This window comes from Callionymus lyra, chromosome 11 (genome assembly GCF_982586985.1).
Source record: "Callionymus lyra chromosome 11, fCalLyr1.hap1.1, whole genome shotgun sequence".
NCBI classification, from domain to species: domain Eukaryota; kingdom Metazoa; phylum Chordata; class Actinopteri; order Syngnathiformes; family Callionymidae; genus Callionymus; species Callionymus lyra.
The window spans coordinates 11,530,149-11,551,690 of NC_141828.1; the positions used below are offsets into that span (position 1 = coordinate 11,530,149).

The 21,542-nt window shown below is 40.2% G+C and overlaps 1 protein-coding gene and 1 non-coding gene across 2 annotated transcripts; one reads left to right on the plus strand and one right to left on the minus strand.

Annotated features, from left to right (window-relative positions):
* Window positions 1-5,049: 5,049 nt before the first annotated feature.
* Window positions 5,050-5,344, plus strand: LOC148069276 (signal recognition particle RNA). Its single transcript, XR_015713096.1, has one exon.
* A 352-nt stretch (window positions 5,345-5,696) lies between these two features.
* On the minus strand, window positions 5,697-20,223 carry herc4 (HECT and RLD domain containing E3 ubiquitin protein ligase 4). The gene is made up of 24 exons (XM_087802434.1): window positions 19,910-20,223; window positions 15,998-16,255; window positions 15,767-15,926; window positions 15,618-15,694; window positions 15,337-15,558; window positions 13,949-14,044; window positions 13,670-13,796; window positions 12,828-12,982; window positions 12,188-12,264; window positions 11,999-12,123; window positions 11,856-11,915; window positions 11,406-11,517; window positions 11,142-11,331; window positions 10,389-10,561; window positions 10,201-10,320; window positions 10,043-10,141; window positions 9,814-9,981; window positions 9,608-9,751; window positions 8,707-8,873; window positions 8,582-8,648; window positions 7,449-7,531; window positions 7,155-7,338; window positions 6,300-6,402; window positions 5,697-6,238 (listed from the first exon to the last, which is right to left on the minus strand). The coding sequence occupies exons 2-24, from the start codon at window positions 16,221-16,223 to the stop codon at window positions 6,030-6,032; spliced, it is 3,144 nt and encodes a 1,047-aa protein (XP_087658560.1). The 5' UTR covers window positions 16,224-16,255; window positions 19,910-20,223; the 3' UTR covers window positions 5,697-6,029.
* Between the last annotated feature and the right edge of the window lie 1,319 nt (window positions 20,224-21,542).

The window sequence follows — 21,542 nt, forward strand, 5'->3', positions numbered from 1 at the left end:
CTTTGTAAAGGACAAAATAGACAACAAGTATAACTACCATGAGACTTACATCCAAGAAATCCTGAATATAATTGATAATCAGCTGAAAGCCAAACAATAAAATTTGAAGACAGACATTCAGTTTGAGATTTTGCTGAAACAACACATTTGCGGAACTGTGGCCAGGGATTTCCTCAAAATGCACATCAATTTCATTGAGCTGAACGACCCGTACAGGTGCCTGGCTCGGAACAAAGAGAAATTCTTAGCCGATTTCAAAGATGTGTTTCATGAGCGGGACCAGTGCCAGAGCAAGGCAGATGAATTCACCAGCAAGTGTCTAAAGCCAGCAATCACAGACTTCGTCTACCGTTCTCTGGGCCTCAACATTGTTGATAAAATGCTGACTCAGGAGGAGTTCAGCACACGGATGTCCTTCCAATACTCTCTTTTAAAGGATATATTGTCCAAGATGGACTTTCAAGAGTATCTGAGGTATATTTGCTCCTATGAAGAGTATGCTAATTGTTGCATACATAAAAAAATAGTCTCTTACTTCTCAGTCTCTAATGAAATGCTTGACTTTGAGGATCGACACATCCGTTCTAGCATCAGCAGCATCAACAAGGCAATAGAGCAAGGCAAAACGAAGATGGGGGGCGATTTAAGGGGCTATATTGAATATATTTACAAAGCTCTTGGTGACAAACTGGTCATCCCCCAGACTGCTCGTGGAGATTTTATGATTTTTAACAAAGCTGACCCGAAACAGTTTGCTTTTTTTCTCACAAAGAGTCTCGAGGACATGAGCAAAACTCTCAAGAATGAGTTTAAGAACGAAACATTTGAAAGGAAGCTTAAAAAGCTTACTTTTAATCCCGAGAATGAGCTCTTCTCGAAAGTCATTGGATGCGGTAAAAAATGCCCTTTTTGCAAAACTCCATGTGAGGCCGGAAGCCGAGCCCACGACGAGCACTGGACATCCGTGCATCGCCCTGAAGGTCTGGGGACATATCGTTTTGTGCACAGTGAGAAACTGTCGACCGACATTTGTTCATCTTCAGTGATCAGTAATACAACCTTCAGCTGCCCGGATACAAACGATCAACCCCATCCCTACAAAACATACAGGGAGATCTATTCAGACTGGAAAATTTCTCCGGATGTCAGCCTTATATCATCAGACTACTTCGAGAAAGATAGTCTCAAGCTGTCCTTTAACAGTCACTAACTCACTCATAGTATTTACTGAAATAAAGTTTTCACTTTGACTTTGTCAAATAATGGTTTGAAATTAGCCATGATGACTCTCGCAAACTCAAGATGGCGAGGTCGGCTGCCGCAGTTTTTGTCCGTCCTTTTTTTTAAAGTTTTTCAACACATTTCAATGAACTGTACATGGTAATTCAAAGTGTGTGAATTGTTGTGTACTGCACTGTCAATGATTGTACTTATTTGGAAATGTAGCTATTTAGCAACTTTCCTTAATCACTTTGGTTTAAATGATTTTCCTCATTTTATTTGCATTCATACTAAAAAGAAACAAGTGCCATTAAACATTATTGCAATTCATGTTCTTACAAGCAGCTGTACAAAAACAATACATAATAGAACAGTAAAATAAAGTTTACTAGTGCTTGCAAATTTGTTGAAATGCTTTTCTGACATTATAAAGAATGACATGTGCAGAAAAAGGACATGTTGTGTTTATTTGGTTTTCAGATGTGTAAAATACCATTACACATCAGACTCTCATCCACCACATTCAAGTATATGTCAAAAGTCCTTCCTATCAATCTTCAGTGTAAGCATGAAGGAAATATTGGTTTGGATATCGACTGCATGAGTGATTTTTCGAAGCTCTTGGCAATACCTGAATTGCAGGATTTGGAAAGTGGAAGTGAAAGTTATGAGTCAGAGTCCAATCCTAACCGTCAGTGAGGACCCACGACGGCGACACACGGCACCGAACAGTCTATATAGACTCAATAACACGTTTTTTTTTTTCACCTTAAAGACTCCCATCGCCTGCTGCAATGGCTGTAATTATTATTAAAGTAAGTAATATTTATTTATATAGTAATATTTATTTATATAGCGCTTTTCGAGACAAGGGTCACAAAGGAGTCAGTAGACTCCATCAAGCGCAAATAGAGAGGAAGATTGTTCCAAAGCTTAGGAGCAACAGCCTGAAAAGATTTCTCTCCTCTGGTCCTGAGCCGTGTGCGTGGAACCATAAGTAGATTCTGATCCACAGACCTCAGAGCCCGAGCTGGGGTGTAAGGCTGGATCAGATCAGTGATGTAAGGAGGGGCCTGACCATGAATAGCTCTGAAAGTAAGAACCAGAATTTTAAAGTTGATCCTGAAAGAAACTGGAAGCCAGTGAAGAGTTTTAAGGATCAGAGAAATGTGAGTTCTCCTACTTGAGCGGGTCAGAATTCTCGCTGCAGAGTTCTGAATCAACTGCAGGCGAGACAGCTCCTTCTTGTTAAGACATGAAAACAAACTGTTACAATAGTCCAGACGAGAAGAAACAAACGCATGGATTACAAGCTCCAGATCATGTTCCGACAACATTTTCCTAAGTTTAGAGATTTTTCTCAGTTGAAGGAAACAGTTTCTGGTCAGTTTTCTGCAGTGTCGAACAAGAGACATGTCTTTATCAAATACAACACCCAGGTTTCTCAGGCTCAGTTTGACAGACTGACCTAAGTCACCCAAGTACTGACTCAACCCTGGAATCTTATCATCAGGAGCAATCACCAGTGTTTCAGTTTTGTCAACATTTAGCTGTAAAGTGTTTTCACTCAGCCATTGTGTGATTTCTAGCAAACAATTGACTAAGCTGTTCAGCCTTTGGGGCTCAGTTGGGTCAAAAGAGCAGTAGAGCTGGATGTCATCAGCAAAAATGTGATAAGAAACATCTGGAAATCTCTGAATGATTTTACCGAGGGGAATCAAGTACAGCAAAAACAATTAAGGACCCAGAACAGAACCTTGAGGGACTCCACACAACAGATCTGCCGATTCAGACCTCATTTGATTGGCAGATACACTAAAACTGCGCCCAGAAAGGTAAGATGAGAACCATTCTAACACAGACCCAGACAGTCCCACTTCATCCCTTAGTCTTCTCAGCAGGATCTGGTGATCAACTGTGTCAAAGGCTGAGGACAGATCCAAGAGAACCAGAACAGTGACTTTACCCGAGTCAGCCGACATCATGATGTCACTGGACACTTTCAATAAAGCTGTCTCCGTAGAGTGATGTTTACGGAAGCCAGACTGAAACTTCTCATGGATGTCGCTCTGATCCAGGAACAAAGACAGCTGCTCAGACAACACCTTCTCCAAGATCTTGGACAAGAAAGGGAGCTTAGAAATTACTGAGGTCAGTTGGGTCTAAGCCTGGTTTTTTGAGCAGAGGCTCCACAATGGCATGTTTAAATGCATTGGGAAAAACCCCTGTGGAAAGGGAGAGGTTCACCATATTGGTAACCCAGGGGCCAATTACATCAAATACTTTGATAAAAAGCCTACAAGGAAGGACGTCATCTGAGCAAGAGGATGGTTTCATCTTGTTCACTAGTGCTGAAATATCACCCAAAGATACAGCAGTGAAGGAGGACCAAGAGGAGGAGATGGGCTCAGAGACAGTAGGGGTTCCAAACAAAGGGGGAGAGATTTTCTCTTTGATCAATTTAATTTTGTCAATGAAAAATCTCAACAATGCATTGCTGTCAGCTTCACAGAAGACAGGCGTGATTTGGGGAGCAGGAGACACAAGAGAATTAATCGTGTCAAACAAAACTTTGGGGTTTTTCCTATTTGCTGCTACCAGTTTTCTGATGTAATCAGATCTAGCAGTTTCTACCATCTCATTGTAAGAAGTCAACAGATCCCTGAGGTGAAGTCTGTGCACCTCAAGTTTAGTAGACTTCCAGAGACGCTCAGTCTTTGGACAAAGTCTCTTCAGACTCAGGAGATCTTCATTTGTCCAAGGGCACCGTTTTTTCTGAATTTTCAAGTTCGATTTAACAGGTGCCACTTGATCCAGTATTTCAACACAATGACCAGTGAAACAGTGAATCAAACTGTCCACGTCTGGGCAGTCATCAAAGGAAAGAGCGTCAAACATAGCAGAAAAACTGTCTGCAGTATCGGCTGAGATGACACGCCTCTGAGACCTAACTTTCAAAGGCTTAGGTTCAGGGATGAAGTCCAGGTTAAACAAGACAAGAGAATGATCACTCAGATGGACATCATGTACAGATACATTAGAAATGGCCAGGCCAAGAGTAAAAACTAAGTCTAAAATGTGGCCTTTTCGATGAGTGGGTTCAGAAACATGTTGCTCAAAATTAAAGGCTTCAGTTAAAGTTAAAAGTTCTTTAGCAGAACAAGATGTGACGTCATCAACATGAAGATTAAAGTCTCCAAGAATAAGAACAGATTCCATTTGAATAATGGAAGATAAGAAGTCACTAAAGTCTTTCAAGAACACCGCCGCAGGACCAGGCGGGCGGTAGATTGACACACAATAGAAAGGTCTTGTAGAACCAACCAAGATCATCTGAGATTCAAAAGAAGTGAATTCCTGTGTCTGAATCACTTTGCAACTCTCCCTAAAAATAGTAGCAAGACCTCCTCCACAAAGAAATCCTCTTCCATAAAGAAATGGTCAGCCAGAAGAAAAGGAGGTATCAGGAGGATGGCTTCGACCTGGACTTAACATATATCTACCCAAACATCATAGCTATGGTTTCTCTTACTGATGTCATTTTGAACAACCAGCCAGACGACAAAAAGAAAAAACATGGCTTTTGTTTTTTGGATTATGACGACCATAAAATGGCAGCTCAAGCTCACTGAAGTGAAGGTATGGGGAAATATAGTCACAGTAGAGTGATCAAATTGAAGACCCGGACCTTAATAAATACTTATATACCAATACTTATACCAATCCATTATAAATGAATACACTTTTTTTCAAATTATGTCCGTCCTCTGGATCCAGTGACATTATGGACCCTCAACTCTAAACACCATCAGATCAGTGAGTCCATCAGCCGGGTGTGGTGGCGCACACCTGTAATCCGGTGACTGGGAGGCTGAGACTGGAGGATGGTTTGAGTTCTGGAGATCTGAGCTGCAGTGGACTGTGTTGATCAGGTGTCCACACTAAGGTCCGTGTCCATATGGTGCTTCTGGGGGAGCTCAGAACCAGCAGGTCTAAGGAGGGGTGCACCGGCCCAGGTCGGAAACGGAGCAGGTCAAAGCCCCCGTGCTGATCAGTAGTGGGATCACACCTGTGAGCAGACACTGTAGTGCAGCCTGAGTGACACAGCAAGACTTCATCTTTTCACTCTCTCTGCTGACTTTAATATCACAAACTCATGTTTGTTTCTTCACTGATCAACATTAATTTATTAATCTTACATTATAATCCCAACAAACTCATTATGGTCATCTCTGTAACACTGACACCACCTGGACTGGTACGGTATTACAATTCTATTTATATTTAATTTATTTTGGTTCAAACGCTCAGTTGAAGTATGGAACGGTAGAAGTGTGCAAATTGAAAAAATCAATAAGGAAACACATATGACCTTGTGTACAGTAACAGTTCTAAGTGTGGAAGGAACCAAAGAATGACTGGAACACAGTTCTCATCCTCCAAGATTCCTTCACATTAAATGAGACGCTTAGAAAAAACACAATTGCTTGTTGGCATTTTTTTTTATTCCGGGATTGTTTTGTGGCTCAGCCTAAACAAAATCCACTCTGGATTATGAAAGCAGTTAGTCAGTATGGCCAGGGGGGGGCGTTAGTTCGAGTGATGATGGCAACCAAATACTAAAGTAAAAATGTGGAACTCCTTATGATTCATCCGTCCTCTAAAACCAAGAGTAATACTTACTACAATGCTCGTCACACATCTTTATCTCCTCCCGTGTCGTTACCAAAGACACGACATGAAATGTAAAAAGAGCTTTTTTGTCGTTTGGTTTTTCATTCTAGAGTTCAGTTCCAGCTGCAGCTGGTTCACGCTAAATTAAAGCCTTGGTATTGATCTATGGCCTGAAGCAGCTTTGCACAGAGCGTTTCCCGACCGGTGTACTTGGGCAGATCCAGCAGGTTGAAGCAGGTGTGTGCTACAGGTAGATACTCCTCTCCTCCTCCCGTGGGCTGGATGACCAGCTTAAGACTTTTCATGCCCAGGATGGGGATGCGATCACTTCCTGTGAGAAACACTGAGAGCACAAACCAATCAACTCAAAGAGACGTGTCGTCTTCAAAGGGTGCTTTCCTTACAGAGAAACTGCTTTTTCTTCTCCAGTGGAAGGTCGTGGAAAACCTCCCAGAAGAGTTTGATCGTGGGATGCTCGGCCCAGTACTCTCCTTTGTACTCAGTCGCCTGGAAGATACAAAAGAATGCGTCATCGTTCCCTCCGCAGACTCTTTCAGCATTTGTGTCTTCTTGTCTGGACTGTTGCAACAGTTTGTTTTCATGTCTTGACGAGAAGGATCTGTTTCGCCTGCAGTTGACACAGAACTCTGCAGCAAGAATTCTGACCCGCTCTAGTAGAAGAACTCACATTTCTCTGATCCTTAAAACTCTTCACTGGCTGCAAGTTTCTTTCAGGATCAACTTTAAAATTCTGGTGCTTACTTTCAGATCTATTCATGGTCAGACTCCTCCTTAAATCACTGATCTGATCCAGACTTACACCCCAGCTCGGGCTCTGAGGTCTGTGGATCAGAATCTACTGATGGTTCCTCGCACACGGTTCAGGACCAGAGGAGAGAAATCTGTTGCTCCTAAGCTATAGAACCATCTTCCTCTCCCTCTGTGTTTGATGATCTACTGACTCCCTTAAGAAACATCTTAAGACACTTTTATTCTTGCAGGCTTTTCCTTGATTTTCTGAGACTCCTGTGTTTGTCTCCGTGTTATCTTGACCTTTTAAGTATTTATTTTATTGTTTTGTTTTTGTTTTTGTTTTTTCTAAGCGCTTTGTGACCCTGGTCTTGAAAAGCGCTATATAAATACTAATTACTTACTGACAAGAGTGGGACACTGCAGTACTCGTGAGGCGCCAGCAGGGGTCACCACTTATCTACACTTCCGAAGGTTGACGATTCATTCACACAATCATTTCTACGCACCTTCTCCAGCTCCGTCCAGTCGTAGTTTGTGTTTCCGATCACCATGGCCTGCAGCTCGTTGGGCTGGAACAGCTCCAGAACCTTCCCGCCGCAGACCTTGTGGAACCCTGCGTAGAAGCACTCGAACAGCGGCGCCACCGACCGGTTGAAAATGTAGTCCACGTAGGCGTTGACGAACTCTTGCCTGAGAGGGAGAACATTATAGAGGCGTTACAGGCACCGCAGTCACATTCATGCGAATCAATGTTTAATTCCATGAAGTATATGTTGTTAACAAAGATATTCTTTCGTCACCTGTTGGATTTATTTACTGAGATTTCTTCACCATTCGGGGCGAGTTCTAGAACCTCCGTCGCACCGTAGTTTTCCTCTGTTATCTGGAATTACATCATTGTCATGCCTTTGAGTTGAACAAGTTAATAAGTAGGATACAAGTTTCAAAAGAGTTTAAAATAAATATGTTAATTACAATGTGTAAACAGTTAAAAACGAGTTACAGTCGAAACCGTAAAAGGTGAGACATCGTCTTATTAGCGTTTTTCAGCAGAGTGAGTGCTCCTTAGGTTGATAGAAGATCTAGGACAGCATGCTAACTTCTCAGTAGAATCACAGAAGACTGAACGTGTTCTCCACCTTTGAACCTCGGCTCATTTTTTAGATGTCGAAAGAAACGAGTTAATATCTGTAATGTATTTTGAACGCCGTTTATTTTTGCACGTTTCAGTTATGGTTTTATACATATCGATAAGATATCAATACAAGAAACATCCAGTAAAGCAAGAAAAGAAAGCGTTGTGTTCGGAGTTCCTTAAAGGGCACCTAAATTGTGGATTAAAGTCTCTTAAATTGTTCTAGGACTTCTATTATACTCATCAGTATGTTTCTTTTTGCACATAACTCTCATTTAATAAAAGATATTTACATTAGAAAATACACTTAAGCGCCGCCCACTTAAAATACACTGGTTTGGCTGAGAAGGAGTCTCGTCCAAGCAACCACGCCCACTCTGCTCTGATTGGTCACAAAAACACGAGTTGCATTCAAGGACTCTAGTCAATTTCTAAGTAACCCCTAAAACTCCTGTTTTGTACTTTAACAACAAATAATAAAAATAAGGTTTGCTGCTTAATGTTCACATTACAAACACACCTAAGGTCAGAAGTAACTTTCACCATGTTTTAATAAAAAAAAATTTTTGCACGATTAACATGTAGGTTCTTAACTGATTTAGGGCTTCTAGGGGAGGACACCTGCACCAGAGTGATGTCAGACTGTTTAATTTAAACCGTAATCTCGTTTGGCGAGATGCCGGGAGAGAACTTATTAACTAATAACTTCAAAAGTGTTGTGAGCAAAATCATTAATAAAAATATACTGTGAGATATATTTGAAGTTATGATGAATTGTCTGAAGCCCCAAGACCTTACTGTGAAATTCAGGCAGAACGTTTCCTCCATGTCGTCTTCCGTGTAGTCCATCAGCTGCTGCAGGCTCCTGAGGAGAGAAGCTTCTTCACGACTCTGTGGACGCTGAGATTCGAGCGAGCGCTCACCTCCCCACGTCTGGCTGCAGCTCCTTCAGGTCGTCCAACGTGGGGTTCCTCTTCAGGAGCTTCTTGTAAAGAGCCACTGGAAAGCTGAGCTCCACGATGGTCAGGTTGTAGATGGCCAGGCCGCAGATGACCCCGATCAGACTGAACAAGTCGATGTCCTCGAAGGTCTGACCAGAAGGAGAACACAATTTCAACTGGACTACTTTTATCAACGTCTTGCGGGGTCATCAGGATTTAACCTTTTATTTGCACAGAACAGACTCTTCTGCACATGAGTAGAGTTTTGGAGGCGTCTCAATGCAAACACCTCAGTGGTGGGTCGGGTTGAAAATAAAAAGGTAAAAGTCTCTGAAAGCAGAAAACTAGCGCGTTCCAATGGTGACACAGTAGAAATTATCTTAATCCTTGCAGCCACAGTGATGAGTTCACTGAGGGGGATTGGCTGAAGGATGTTGAAAACCAGGAGCGTTTATTAAACGATTGATTGAGTTAGAAAGCGATTTTATTTTTAAATATTTTGCACGAGTGTCACATACCTTCATAAAGAAACATCAGTTTTAGTTCAGGATCAGTGAAGTCCAGCCGTGAAAGGTTTGTTATTGTAAATATGTCAAATAGTATCAGTGAGTTTGCTTATTGTGGTTATAACATAGAAGTCATTATTCTTTTGCGTTCAAATATCCAGTAGTGTTTTGTTTATCAATTTTACCTGTCAATAAATCAGTCATGTTGAATAAGTGCCAGACATGAAATATTAAACATAATTCTACACCCATTAAAAGTTACCTCTCATAACCCCGGAAAAACAAAGGGTTAATGATTTATATAGAGCCTGAACTATTAATTATAAATAAATGCAATAAATTGTTTCTTTAAATAATTTAAGTGTTTTTTTTATTACCTTGTTTGAGAACCAGATGAGCCTGGACTCGTCGTTGTAACGAAACATTCCGTACTTGGGGTCGAGCAGCTCCTTCATGATCAAGAGGAAGAACTCCTTCCTCACGCCGCCCGCGTCCACAGCTTCCTCCCCGACAAAAACCACCTGATGCGACACATGAGACGTCAGAAAGGGTTTTTGTGGCGACCCCGACAAAAGGATCTCACTTTCAGCGGCTTCTTGTAGTCTACATTCTTGGACTTCCTGAGGACCTCCATCGTGTCCCCTACGATGTTTTCCCTCCGCACGATGAGGATGAGACAGGGATTCACCGATTCCACCGCAGGTATGAACATGGAGCTGAGGTTCTGCATCTGGGCCTGATCTACCGCCATCTAGTGGCACAACGGTTAGAGATCACCCGTCACCCAAAACCTCCAGTATTTCCTTCAGTACCTGCATCTGAATGACGGCGTCCGTCTGCAGCAGAGTTGTCTTCGCCTGCGCGTCGAACACAAACGGAAACCTGCACAGCGTCACCACACCGTCGTGGCCCTGGAAAAAACACCAGTCGGTGGGATACATGGAACCGAAACATCTCGCCATTGACTCACCATCGGATGCATTTGCATTTGAATCCACGTGACGTAGTCGTTCCGGATGTCTATCAAATCATCCAGTTCGTTAATGTAAAACTTATCGTACTGTATTTTGTGTCCCGCTCGTTCATTCACCTGAAAGAAATGAATAAATCAGTGCCGAGGCATCAATCCGACTTTTAAGGCATCGTTAGATTTATCACCATGTGGAGGATCTCTAGAAGTCGTAGTGACATGTCCAGGAAACAGGTGAAGATCCTCTGCTCGGAAGGAGGGATGCCCATTTTACGCATCTCCAGCAGGAACACCAGCACCTCCTTGTACAGCTCCACCAGACGTTGGAAGACGTGAGGCTCGAATGTGGACCACCAGTTTCCTGCAGCAGACACAAGAAGGATGACGATCATGATGGCTTATCAAGCTGGTGCCTCATCATGACCATGTTCTTAACGCATTACTTTGTAAAGTTCTCCCCCGTCTGAAATCTGGGTGAATAAGAGGTAACAAGGGCGGAGTCCATTATGACGTAATAATGGCTTCACTCCTCCAGCCAGCTGTATTCACGCCCCACTTTGTTTAAACAACGGGTTCCTTGCAGGTGGAGACTTCCTGGATTGATATGACATGTGGTGGCAAACCTTTGACCAATCACAGCAAAATGTGTGTGTATAGAATTGACCACCCTCGCTGTAAACCCTTAAAGTTCCCAGTGATGTAATTCATGGAAATTTAACATTTTGTTATCATTAATTCTCAATCAAAATCTTAAGTTGTAAAATAAAGGGATTGAAACTAATTAAAATGGGAAGATTTTTCATTCGATATGAATGATTCTCATCGACATGAATCCACAGAAATGGTGCGATTAATCTGACTTAGAATGAGTTTGAAAAGTCTGGAAAACTAAATAAACAGGTTATGAGTAAGTGAAGAAAAAGAAAAAAAGCTAGACCCACCGAGCACCCTGACTGGAGCTTCTTTTAGACTGATGATGGATTGCGCAAACGGGATGGTGATGGTGACGTAATTCTTATGGTCCCTGAACAGAGGGCATTCTGGGAGAGTGAGGTAGAGTCTCAAGGCTTCTATATCTGGGGGAGAGTTGCTGAGTTTGGGGATCAGGTTCTTCTCCAGATTGGCAGCGATCTACGGGGCGATCAAAAAAGCATCAGCAACGTTAAAATGTTTGTTTTTTTTAAAAGACATGTTTCATCACGAACCTGCTGGGCGATCTCAGGGGAATCTTGCTGTATTAGTCTGTGAAACAGGAGACGAGCGGCCATGACGTCCACTCCTGGATGTTTACTGCTGGTGCTGTAGTGATCCGGGTGGCTGTGACACGGAAGACAGTCGACGTTTGATATTCAAGTATCTAGTGAAGACTTCATTCAGAGAGCGCAGACCTCGGCCAAGGTCCACCCGTTAGGGATTTTTCTTAACCTTCTTTTAATTAATTAATCCAATTAAAAAAACATTTTAAATGATTAAATTAGCTGCTAATGACAGCAGCTGGCAGGAGAATTTCCAGAACTTGATCCTTCAAATGATTCATGGATCCAGACACTAATGTAAAGCACAACCAAGGTGTAAACTTCTTGTCCTTGTCTCTGGAAGATTGATTGGAATCTGACAATCACATAACCTTCTAGCCAGAGTCAGGTTGTTGTTACCTTCTCGACAGGAAAGATCCATTGAGGCAGCTGGCTGAAGAGAAGACCAGATCAATCTGGCTGAGCGGAGGAAACATGAACAGTGGGACGACAAATAGAGATTCAGTATTTTTCTATTATTTTTTTTTTAATGATTTTCTTACTTTGAAATTTCCACTGGGAGTCTTCCTGGCGAGTGACCCAACCATTTCTGGACGATATCTTCATTTAGTGTGCAAATCCTCCTGCTGGGGTCTTGAGTCACGGTGTCTGTCGAGTTATAAAGGTTCTGAAACGCAAGACAAAGTTCAGCAGAGGGACACGGGTTGATCTTGTCATCAACGAGATCCTACATTTGTAGTGCAGTACTGAGCAAAACTCTGGTCTCCTCCAGCGTAAATCCTCCTGATGAAGCAGTTTGCGTCCGTTTCTGCATGAAAAAAAACAAACTTAAGATTACAGACATGTTAGCAAACTATCCTAAATATCCAGGATGTAACAAAAATCTGTTGTCTACTTGTAGTTTGAATGGAGTTCCCGCTTATATTGACTCATTAGCACCCCCCTCTGGCAGGTTATTAGTAGGTAGGTCAGGGATCAAGAGTGGGTTGCATATTCCTTTACCTTTGCTTGGGCAATAAACTTCCTCGCTTTATAGAGACAAGAATCATGACTTTTTTTTACGAAATCGGAAATTACTAAATCAAATGACAATTTCTTTCAATGTCTTTGTTTTTTGGACAATTTAAAAAAAACAATTGAGATTTTTGTTTGGTTTACAGAAAATTTATCAAATAATATATTTTGTCTTTGTCATCATGTTTTTTGTTTTGTAGTTCCAATTTGCTCCTGTTTTTTTCCATTGAGGGCCACCGTACTTTAAGCCTTTAAGCCTGCAAGTAACAATAAAAAATATATTGCAACATTTAAAAGCTCGAACTTATTTTATTCAAGAGGGTTACATTTAAAACGTACAAAACATTTCCGTCTTACCTATATCTGTGGACGTGATGGAGGCCACCCAGCTACCTTTGATAGAAGAGGGGCTTTTTCTGTTGCACGTGGATCGGGTGCCCAGTTGTCCGTTACCGCCGAGTCCAAATGAGTCCATCTTCCCGGAGGAGGGCGTGAACGCTATCGTGTGCTGCCTGCAGGGGGAGCCAGAGAGTCAGGGGATGTGTTCCTTTGGATTCTGAGAATCCTTTTAGAGAGCTCGTAGTTTCTCCTATGAATTGCTAGCAAAGAATCTTAGCTTAGAATTGATTCCAGAAGATTCTAAGAGAACTCTGGGCGAGGTATGGATAGAAACTCATATATTAGTGAGAAGGTGTGGATGGCAACGTATATACGTATGAGTCATCATTTCTGAAGCTGTGACTGATCCTCAAAGCTGGATACAAAATATACTTTTGGCAATAAAGGGGAAAGAATGGATCCTCAAATTGAAAAACTACATAATCAACTCTTATGAAGACTGTCATTGTAAGTAATATTTCACATAAAAGGAAATATCTGTTAAATATATAGCTACATTTACTTTATAAATTATAAAATATAAAGGATATTTTTCATCATTTTGTCCCATGTATTGCATCACGGTTTTTGGGTTGGAGAATTAAGTCCTAAACCGCTTTAAAGTCCTCGTCTCTGCTCTAAACAGATTAACACCTTATGAGCTCTGTTAAGATCCAGGATTGTCCAGGAACAGCTCTCATCATTACTAGGATCTACTTTACATTTTTGGAAGAATTTACTTTGCACTAAGAATCTTTCCGCCCCAGATTTCAAGGGAGGGGTGGAATTAAAACAAGTAGAAACAAAGCACTTGAACGCACCTTCCACATGCGATCTGTGTGACGACATTTCCCATCAGCTCAAACACCTTCCTGGGGTTAATTTCCTGGTTGGTGGAGTTGTGCCCCAGCTGTCCGTAGCCTCCTGCTCCAAATGTGAACACCCCTCCTTCCTGTTAGTTCAACAGGACTCAGTATTATGACAGGAAATAAACAAAAAAATTCAAACAAATGGTGAGAAATAATGGTTTTCCACTTAAATCCAACTTGATATATGACGTCAAACAATCCGAAGATAAACATTTACACAAAATAATCAACTTAACTTGGTCAGAGCTGCCGTGTGGTCTTCTCCACAGGAGATGTAAATGACTCTCTGTGACCGAAGAGACTTCAGAAGTGTTGGAAAGGACCGATCTGAAATAAAAAACATTTATCATTTTATTCATTACTGTGTCGGTGTTTACGAGTGGTCTGGTGAAGCTTCATGAAGCAGTGTCAATTAAAAGTCCACTAGATGGCGGTCTCTGCACTATTTTACTTTGTTTTTAACAACTGTTCTAATGAAACATCACATCATTTTTGAACTGATGGCGCCACCTACCGACATCTAAACAACATGACACTGTTTCATGCTTTCATGAAGCTTCATCAGACCATCAATAGAATTCCCACATTAGAAAAATAAGTCTAAAGCAAACCTTAATGCAAGAAATTGCTCAGTACATGTGTCATATATGACAAAAAGATCTGCTCTTAAAGACTACAAACATCAGTCAGTGATCTGGGTCTTTTACTTTTATTTTAAAGCTGTACAACTGGATAATAAGTGAGATAAATCATATTTTCATAGTCATTATTATGGGGTTAAAGATGTACAGTGAACCGTTTAAATTGATAAAAGAAAAGATTCATAACATGGTGACAAAGAAAACAACAAATTATTGTTTAAAAGTTTGACATAATTACAATCACAAAAAGTGACTCCTATACTTTTATTATTCTGTTTTATGTCAGGGCCCAGGGGGCCAATTATGGCCTGCCAAGTCATTTTTTTGCAGCCTGTCAGATGGTCAAGGAACAGAGATTATGGAGGACAACAATTAAACACTTCCCATAAGAGTAAAATCGGTTTGAGGGGGAATTTCTTTGAGTGTTTGGTATAGGATGAAAAACACAAAGGGTAGTTAAGATAGACCGAGCATACATGAAATTAAAAAACAATTTCTCATTGTACTTTGATTGAAGGCATTTTGATAAATACATATTTCACTCTCATGGTTTGCTAAAGGATTGTATAATGAAGTTCGATTTCCCTGGTTTATGCATAATATCTTCTTTTTAGCCATTGCTTGTGATCTGAAACTAAAGTTACGGTTGCTTTATTCATGTTTTGGGGTGAGGCCTGCACCCAAAAATGTGTTGATTATTGAATAATTCATTCAATGATTTAATGATGCTGGTTCCCTTATGGAGGTCATGGGGGGGATGGAGCCTATCCCAGTTTATTGAGGCGAGCGGCAGGACACCAGTCTATTGCAGGACACACAAAGAAACACAACCATCCACACACACCCTTATATCTACGGACAATTACCTACAAATCAACCTCTGTATGTTTTTGGACTGTGGGTGGAAACCTGGAGTAAACCCACACAACACAGAAAAACCTTCTCAAAAAGATGTTTCTACTGCAGTCTTTCTCTCACCATTGCTGTCATTGAGACCAAGCTGGCCGAACTTGTTGCGTCCCCAACCGAACACGGCCCCGGAGAGGGTGAGGGCAAAGCTGTGAGCGCCCCCTGCTGATATCTGTGCAAAGGGAATGCCCTGCAGGGATTGGATGATTTGGGGTGTGGGGATGCTTGGCCCGTTATTTCCCAGCCCAAGTTGCCCATATCGATTCTGGCCCCAGGAGAAGACCTGCCCACCTGTCGGTCACAGGACGATTAATCTGATGTTTGGATGAAAGTTTACGTTTCCTTCTCACCTCTTGAAAGTGCATGTGAGTGCCAGTAGCCACAAGAAACCTGAGCGATTGGGACATCTGACAAACTTTTGATGTTCCTGGAGACAGAAAAAAAAAAAGGTTATTTTTCTTTCTGTGTAGCTGATGCAGAATGTAGATGTTCGTCCTACCGAGGCACACGAACACATTCTTCAAAGTTATTGAGGCCCAGCTGCCCATCAGAGCCCAGACCCCAGGAGAACAACTGCCCATTGTCGTTCAGGGAAACAGTGTGAGATTCACCACAGGACACCGCCACGATGATCTGAGCGTCCAACGCCACGACCTGCTCTGATGGAAAACTAAAGTCAACATGACTGAAGAGCCACCGAAAAAAAAGAAAAAAGAAGAAGACCACCAACCTGGTTTCTTTCTGGACTTATCATGCCCGAGCTGGCCCAGGTCGTTGCAGCCACACGTGTACACTGTGCCGTCGTCCAGCGCGAAAACTGTGTGTCTGCGACCACAACCCACGTTGGAGACGTGCTTTCCATGAAAGAACTTGCATTTCCGTGGCTCGACGACGATCTCCTCGTCTATGCCTCCCAAACCGAGCTGTCCACAGGCAGCATTGCCCCAACACAGCATGGTCCACTTCCCTGACAGCACAGCCGGACCACCTGTACGACACAAAGAGCACATCCACCTTACATACACTGAATAATAAAAGTGGGAGTATAGTGCTGTCAATATCACGATATATCGTTATATCAATACTTTTTTACATCCCCATTTGTCACCGCTCTCCAGTTTATGGATAGTTCTAGTCGAATTTAATAAATCATGTGTGAGATTGACCAAATTTACTATGTTAAAGAAAAATCGAAACATCACTTTTTTTTCTTTACTATAATATATCAATTTTTTTTTTCCCTTTACAAATAACTATTACTTTCACACTATTATTTGACAGCACTGTCTCGATTTTGGGGGCCTTTAAATCACATGTTTACCAGAGTTCTTTTTACAGTACGAATAATTATTTTCTTTTTCAATTTACTCATTTTCTACTCACCCACATGTCAACTAAGGGTTTTCAGAGTTACAAGCAGAAAATTGACCATAAATTCGGATAATTTCACTAGAAATAGTCCATTTTACAGTCGCTAACAGTGCTCAATTTTCTTCCTCAAAAAAAGACGCACTTAAAAACTTACATATTGATCAATATATTTACCCAGAGTGTTTCCTGTCTCTGTAGCATGTTAGCCTTTAAGCTTCTGCTACAAACAAGCTTAAAATATACTTTTTTAAGATTTTTTCCAAACAATTCCTCGCATTGAGTTGTCATGACAAGACGGACATTACAGACAAGCAGTGCGGAAGTATTTTGATGTTTTGAAATGTGTCTTTTTGGGTGAACAAAAGTTAGAACCGTTTGCGGGCCATCACATGAACATACATTTTGCCTATAACTCTAAAAATCTATCAAAATTTATAAACAAAAAATAAATCTGATTTATCAGCATGTGTTATCAGAGTTTCTTCTAATCTAAGTGACTTAATCTGGCATTCCCTGTTTTGAGTTACATGTTCTATCACTCTTTACCACTAAATTCTCTTATAGAAGTTTCTAAATTTACTGTTGACATCTAAAATATGTTGCTGAACAACCACGTACACTGTAACGGCTAACTGTACTATCATGATCAAACACTGGAGGCGATGTAGTGAGGGGTGTGTAAACATCAGCTATAAAAGCTGCTTGGAACAACCTTATCCTCTTATCCACAGTCATTGCTGGGATTTCCCTTTTCCTTTAGCTGCAGAAGATGTACTGAGTTCTGCCATCTAGCGGCTGGAAGTTAGATGGATAAACTTTATTAATCTCTCTGGAGGCCTCCTTCGGGAAATTGTTTTTCCAGCTCACAGCAACCCAGATAATAGATTCATGAAACAAGAACAAGAACAAAGTGCAATAAAAAGAACATGCAAGATGACACGATCTAAATCTAAAGATAAAGAACATAGATCAAACAAAAAGGGTACAAAGATTAACATGAAATAAAATCATGATTAAACAGTTTAATAGCATGAGGAATGAATGAGTCCCTGAGTCTATTAGTGTTGCATCTGCGAACACAAACTGTGGTTATTTCCATGTAAATTAAAAATAAAAAAAATCCTGGATAAGTGTATCAATATTTTTCTTACACCCCTTTATATCTAATATTGGGTGTGTTGAAATAACTATTGAATTTAAATTGAATTTTGGACTACAGGAAATTACTTGGCCACTGTGTGATGAGTGTAAGAAACATGATTAGACGAGTAGAGAAATGAAGAGGTCAAAACTAGGTCATAGACCAGAAGAGAAAAGTGGTTGGAGCATCACAGACACCATCACAAAACTCCAAACCCTGTTGTTTTAAGGTAAGGTAAGGTAAGGTAAGGTAAAACTTTATTGATCCCTCAGGATGTCTCCTTCGGGAAATTGTTTTTTCCAATAGCCACAGAAAATACAGCAATTTTTCATGAAAAATAAAAAATAAATCAAAATAAAATAAGAACAAGAACATAAAGAGAAAGAACAAGATGACATAATCTAAGTCTAAAGATAAAGACAAAGAACATAGATCAGAGAAAAACAACAAAGACAAAGGATACAAAGACTAACATAACATCCAGATACTTTCACTCTTACTTCTTACACTTCCTCTCTCTTTGCGCTTGACTCCTTTAAGATGTTTCTTAAACATTTTTATTTGTTCAGGCTTTACCTTGATTTTCTGGAACTCCTGTTGTGCTATCAGTTTTATCTTGACCTTTAAAGTATATACTTTATTGAATATTGTTTTGATTGTTTAAGCGCTTTGTGACCCTGGTCTGGGAAAAGCGCTATACAAATAAAAATTACTTACTTACTTACTTACAACCCTTTATATCTAATATTGGGTGTGTTGAAATAACTATTGAATATAAATTGAATTTTGGACTACAGGAAATTACTTGGCCACAGTGTGATGAGTGTAAGAAACATGATTAGACGAGTAGAGAGAAGAATAGGTCAAAACTAGGTCATAGACCAGAAGAGAAAAGTGGTCGGAGCATCACAGACACCATCACAAAACTCCCACCCTGTTGTTTTTAAACTGTCAAATTATTTTGCCTTCTCTTTGCGTGGATGACTGCACAACATTTTACAATTACATGGTAATAGGATGTATTACAATGTATCTTAATGGGCATCTCTGTCCTGGGATGTATCCGGAGGAGGAGGAGGGAGACACGAGGAGGACTGACCAACCTGTTCCTCCTCCTTCAGGTCACTACGATGGCACTTGATGGATCTACTGACTCCTTCAAGAAACATCTTAAGACGTTTTTATTTGTTCAGGCTTTTCCTTGATTTTCTGGAACTCCTGTTGTGCTATCAGTTTTATCTTGACCTTTAAAGTATATACTTTATTGAATATTGTTTCGATTGTTTAAGCGCTTTGTGACACTGGTCTGAAAAAGCGCTATACAAATAAAAATATAAATGACTTACTTACTTACTTACTAAAACAGAACCTTCAGTGCCAGACACTTCCCACTGCTTGTTTATTATCATTGTTATTCCATTGTAATAACCATTTGTATTGTCTGTGTGTACTTTTCATCCTGAAATAATCTCCATGTATGTCAAGTACTGCTGTATGAGCTGCTAAAACACCTTAAAATGTCCTCAATAAAAAGGTGTATCATGACATTTATTGGTGTAGGACTGCGTTTGTTAGCAGTGTTGTTTGTAGAGAGACCCAGACGGAGTAGTACGTGTGAGTAAACACTGGAGTAAACATTTGTATGCACAAGGTTAGATGACGTATGGCTAACAGTTGACGTCCAGCTAAAAAAAAAAAGCATTCGTGAGAAAACACAACTATGTAGTACAAGAATATTTATAATGCTAACGTTAGCATACTTCCGGCGAGTCGATGCCCGAGTTACTTATGCAGCATTTTAGAGCTAGTTTACCATGTAAATGTCGAATATTCCATGACACCAGGTTGTTGCAATGTTTTTTACGGAATATATATTTTTTAGAAATAAACTACAACCACGTGCTTACTGTACTATATAGCATCGCCTCTGTCTAAGTAAAAATGTGTCAAGCTAACCTTCTGGTAAATATGTCTAAAGGCAATCCTTTAAACATTTATTTTTATTTTTTATTCTACTGTTAAACATTAGTTTATTAAATAATTGAATAAGTCATACATTGTGTAGAACACACACGATCCCCTCCTTTATTTAATTCAAGTCCAAAGTTGAAGCCTAGGAATCAAACCTACCTAATTCCCCAGCTGCTAGTTGTCCTGTATTTCCAGGCACATCTGCGTGATCTACGAGACCAGGATCCAACACAAAAGCTGGATCCCAGGATTCCGGTGCGGTTGCTTCACTCGGGAACGTTATTTCAGTCCGTCAACAACTGCTGTTGGCTGCCGAGGAAGTGACAACACGTTAAGTCGCCGTGCTGTTAACACAGCCGCCGCTAACATATTTTCAAAATAAAGCACGTTCCTTTATGAGGCCTCACATAATTGTTGTATTGTTTTTTCTTATAGACCAGTATTTAAAATATTGATTCAAATGTGGAGAGTTATTTAGTCTGAACCCCGAATTAATTTTTTACAAGGAGTTTGTAGCTTGTTGTAAATTATTGATTGCCTTTTGTTCAAAGGGGCGTACTCAAACCGGAAGTGATGTGGTCCCCACAACACCGGCTACTTGACAAAAGGTCCAGAAACGTCGCGAAGCATCGAATATGTTCTAGAGGAGACGCACGCATGCGCATTGTGATCTACAAACCGAGGACAAAAATACAAAGTCAGAGTAGTGAAGTCAAAACATGCACAATTTTCTTTATTATATATGATAATGACAGTGAAACATTTTGCTACACTTTTTGATATAAATAATATAATAATTTAGACCCCAAATCAGGCATTTTCGACAGATTTTTTACTCAAAATCAGTCAAAAGTTAAATTAAATCGTTATATTTAAATGTTTAACAGTCGTTCTTTATTCCTAAAATAGCTATTTATGTATACCCTGCTGTTGTATCTACTTCTGTGAAGTAAACTGTGTCTCATATATTTACATTGTAACATTGGTATTGTAACAAGTTAAGTAACAATGGCAATATAATCTTTTATTCATATACAACAAAAACAAATACTTGCACCTTTCTTAGGCAATAGTTTTAGTACTTTGGTTTTTAAGTGATTCCTGTTGTTCCTATTGTTGTTTTTTTCATTAAGATGCATATATACACAAACAGTCACGAGCTGCACAAATGAAAAAAAACTCGACTAATGAAACCACATGTTATCAACCTGCTACTTCCGGATCACTCTAGAAAGTATGGCCTGGGTGCAACATTCAGCCCTTTGACTGTATTTATTTGGCCCTTATGTGATCAAAGATCATATGCAAAGTAACATTTTTATTTAGTATTTATTTTGCATTTAATATTTATGACTAGTCTCTAAATATGATCAAGTGTTTTCGGACTTTTGTCTGTATTTATTACTCCTCAAAAGATGTATGTGAAAATACTTTTAAAATACAAAACAACAGTTTGCCGATACCACTTTGATAGGACTTATCTCAGACAGAGACGAGTCCATCTACAGATCAGAGGATTGACTGGTGACCTGGTGCACTGGAATTTTTGGAGTCCATCATCCTTTCCGCCATCACTGTGTGGTACTCTGCTGCAACAGTTACAGACCAGAACCAACTGCAAGCGGATTATCAGTTCGGCTGAGAAGGTGATTGGCTCTCTTTCTACGCGTCAGCTGTCCGGATCATGAATATAATTGAATTACGATCATTTTTATGCCATTCTAGGGTAAAGTCTCCTAATTTATTTTGATGTATTTTATTAATCTCTTCATTTATTTCATTCTTAATTGTC

Coding starts and splice junctions, on each gene's coding strand:
- herc4 (XM_087802434.1), bottom strand. CDS start 16,223: ATGCTGTGTTGGGGCAATGCTGCCTGTGGACAGCTCGGTTTGGGAGGC. Junction 13,797..13,948: donor GGCAGCTCTGACCAAGTTAA/GTTGATTATTTT, acceptor ACTAACAGGAAG/GAGGGGTGTTCACATTTGGA. Junction 10,562..11,141: donor AGCTCCAGTCAGGGTGCTCG/GTGGGTCTAGCT, acceptor TGTCTGCTGCAG/GAAACTGGTGGTCCACATTC.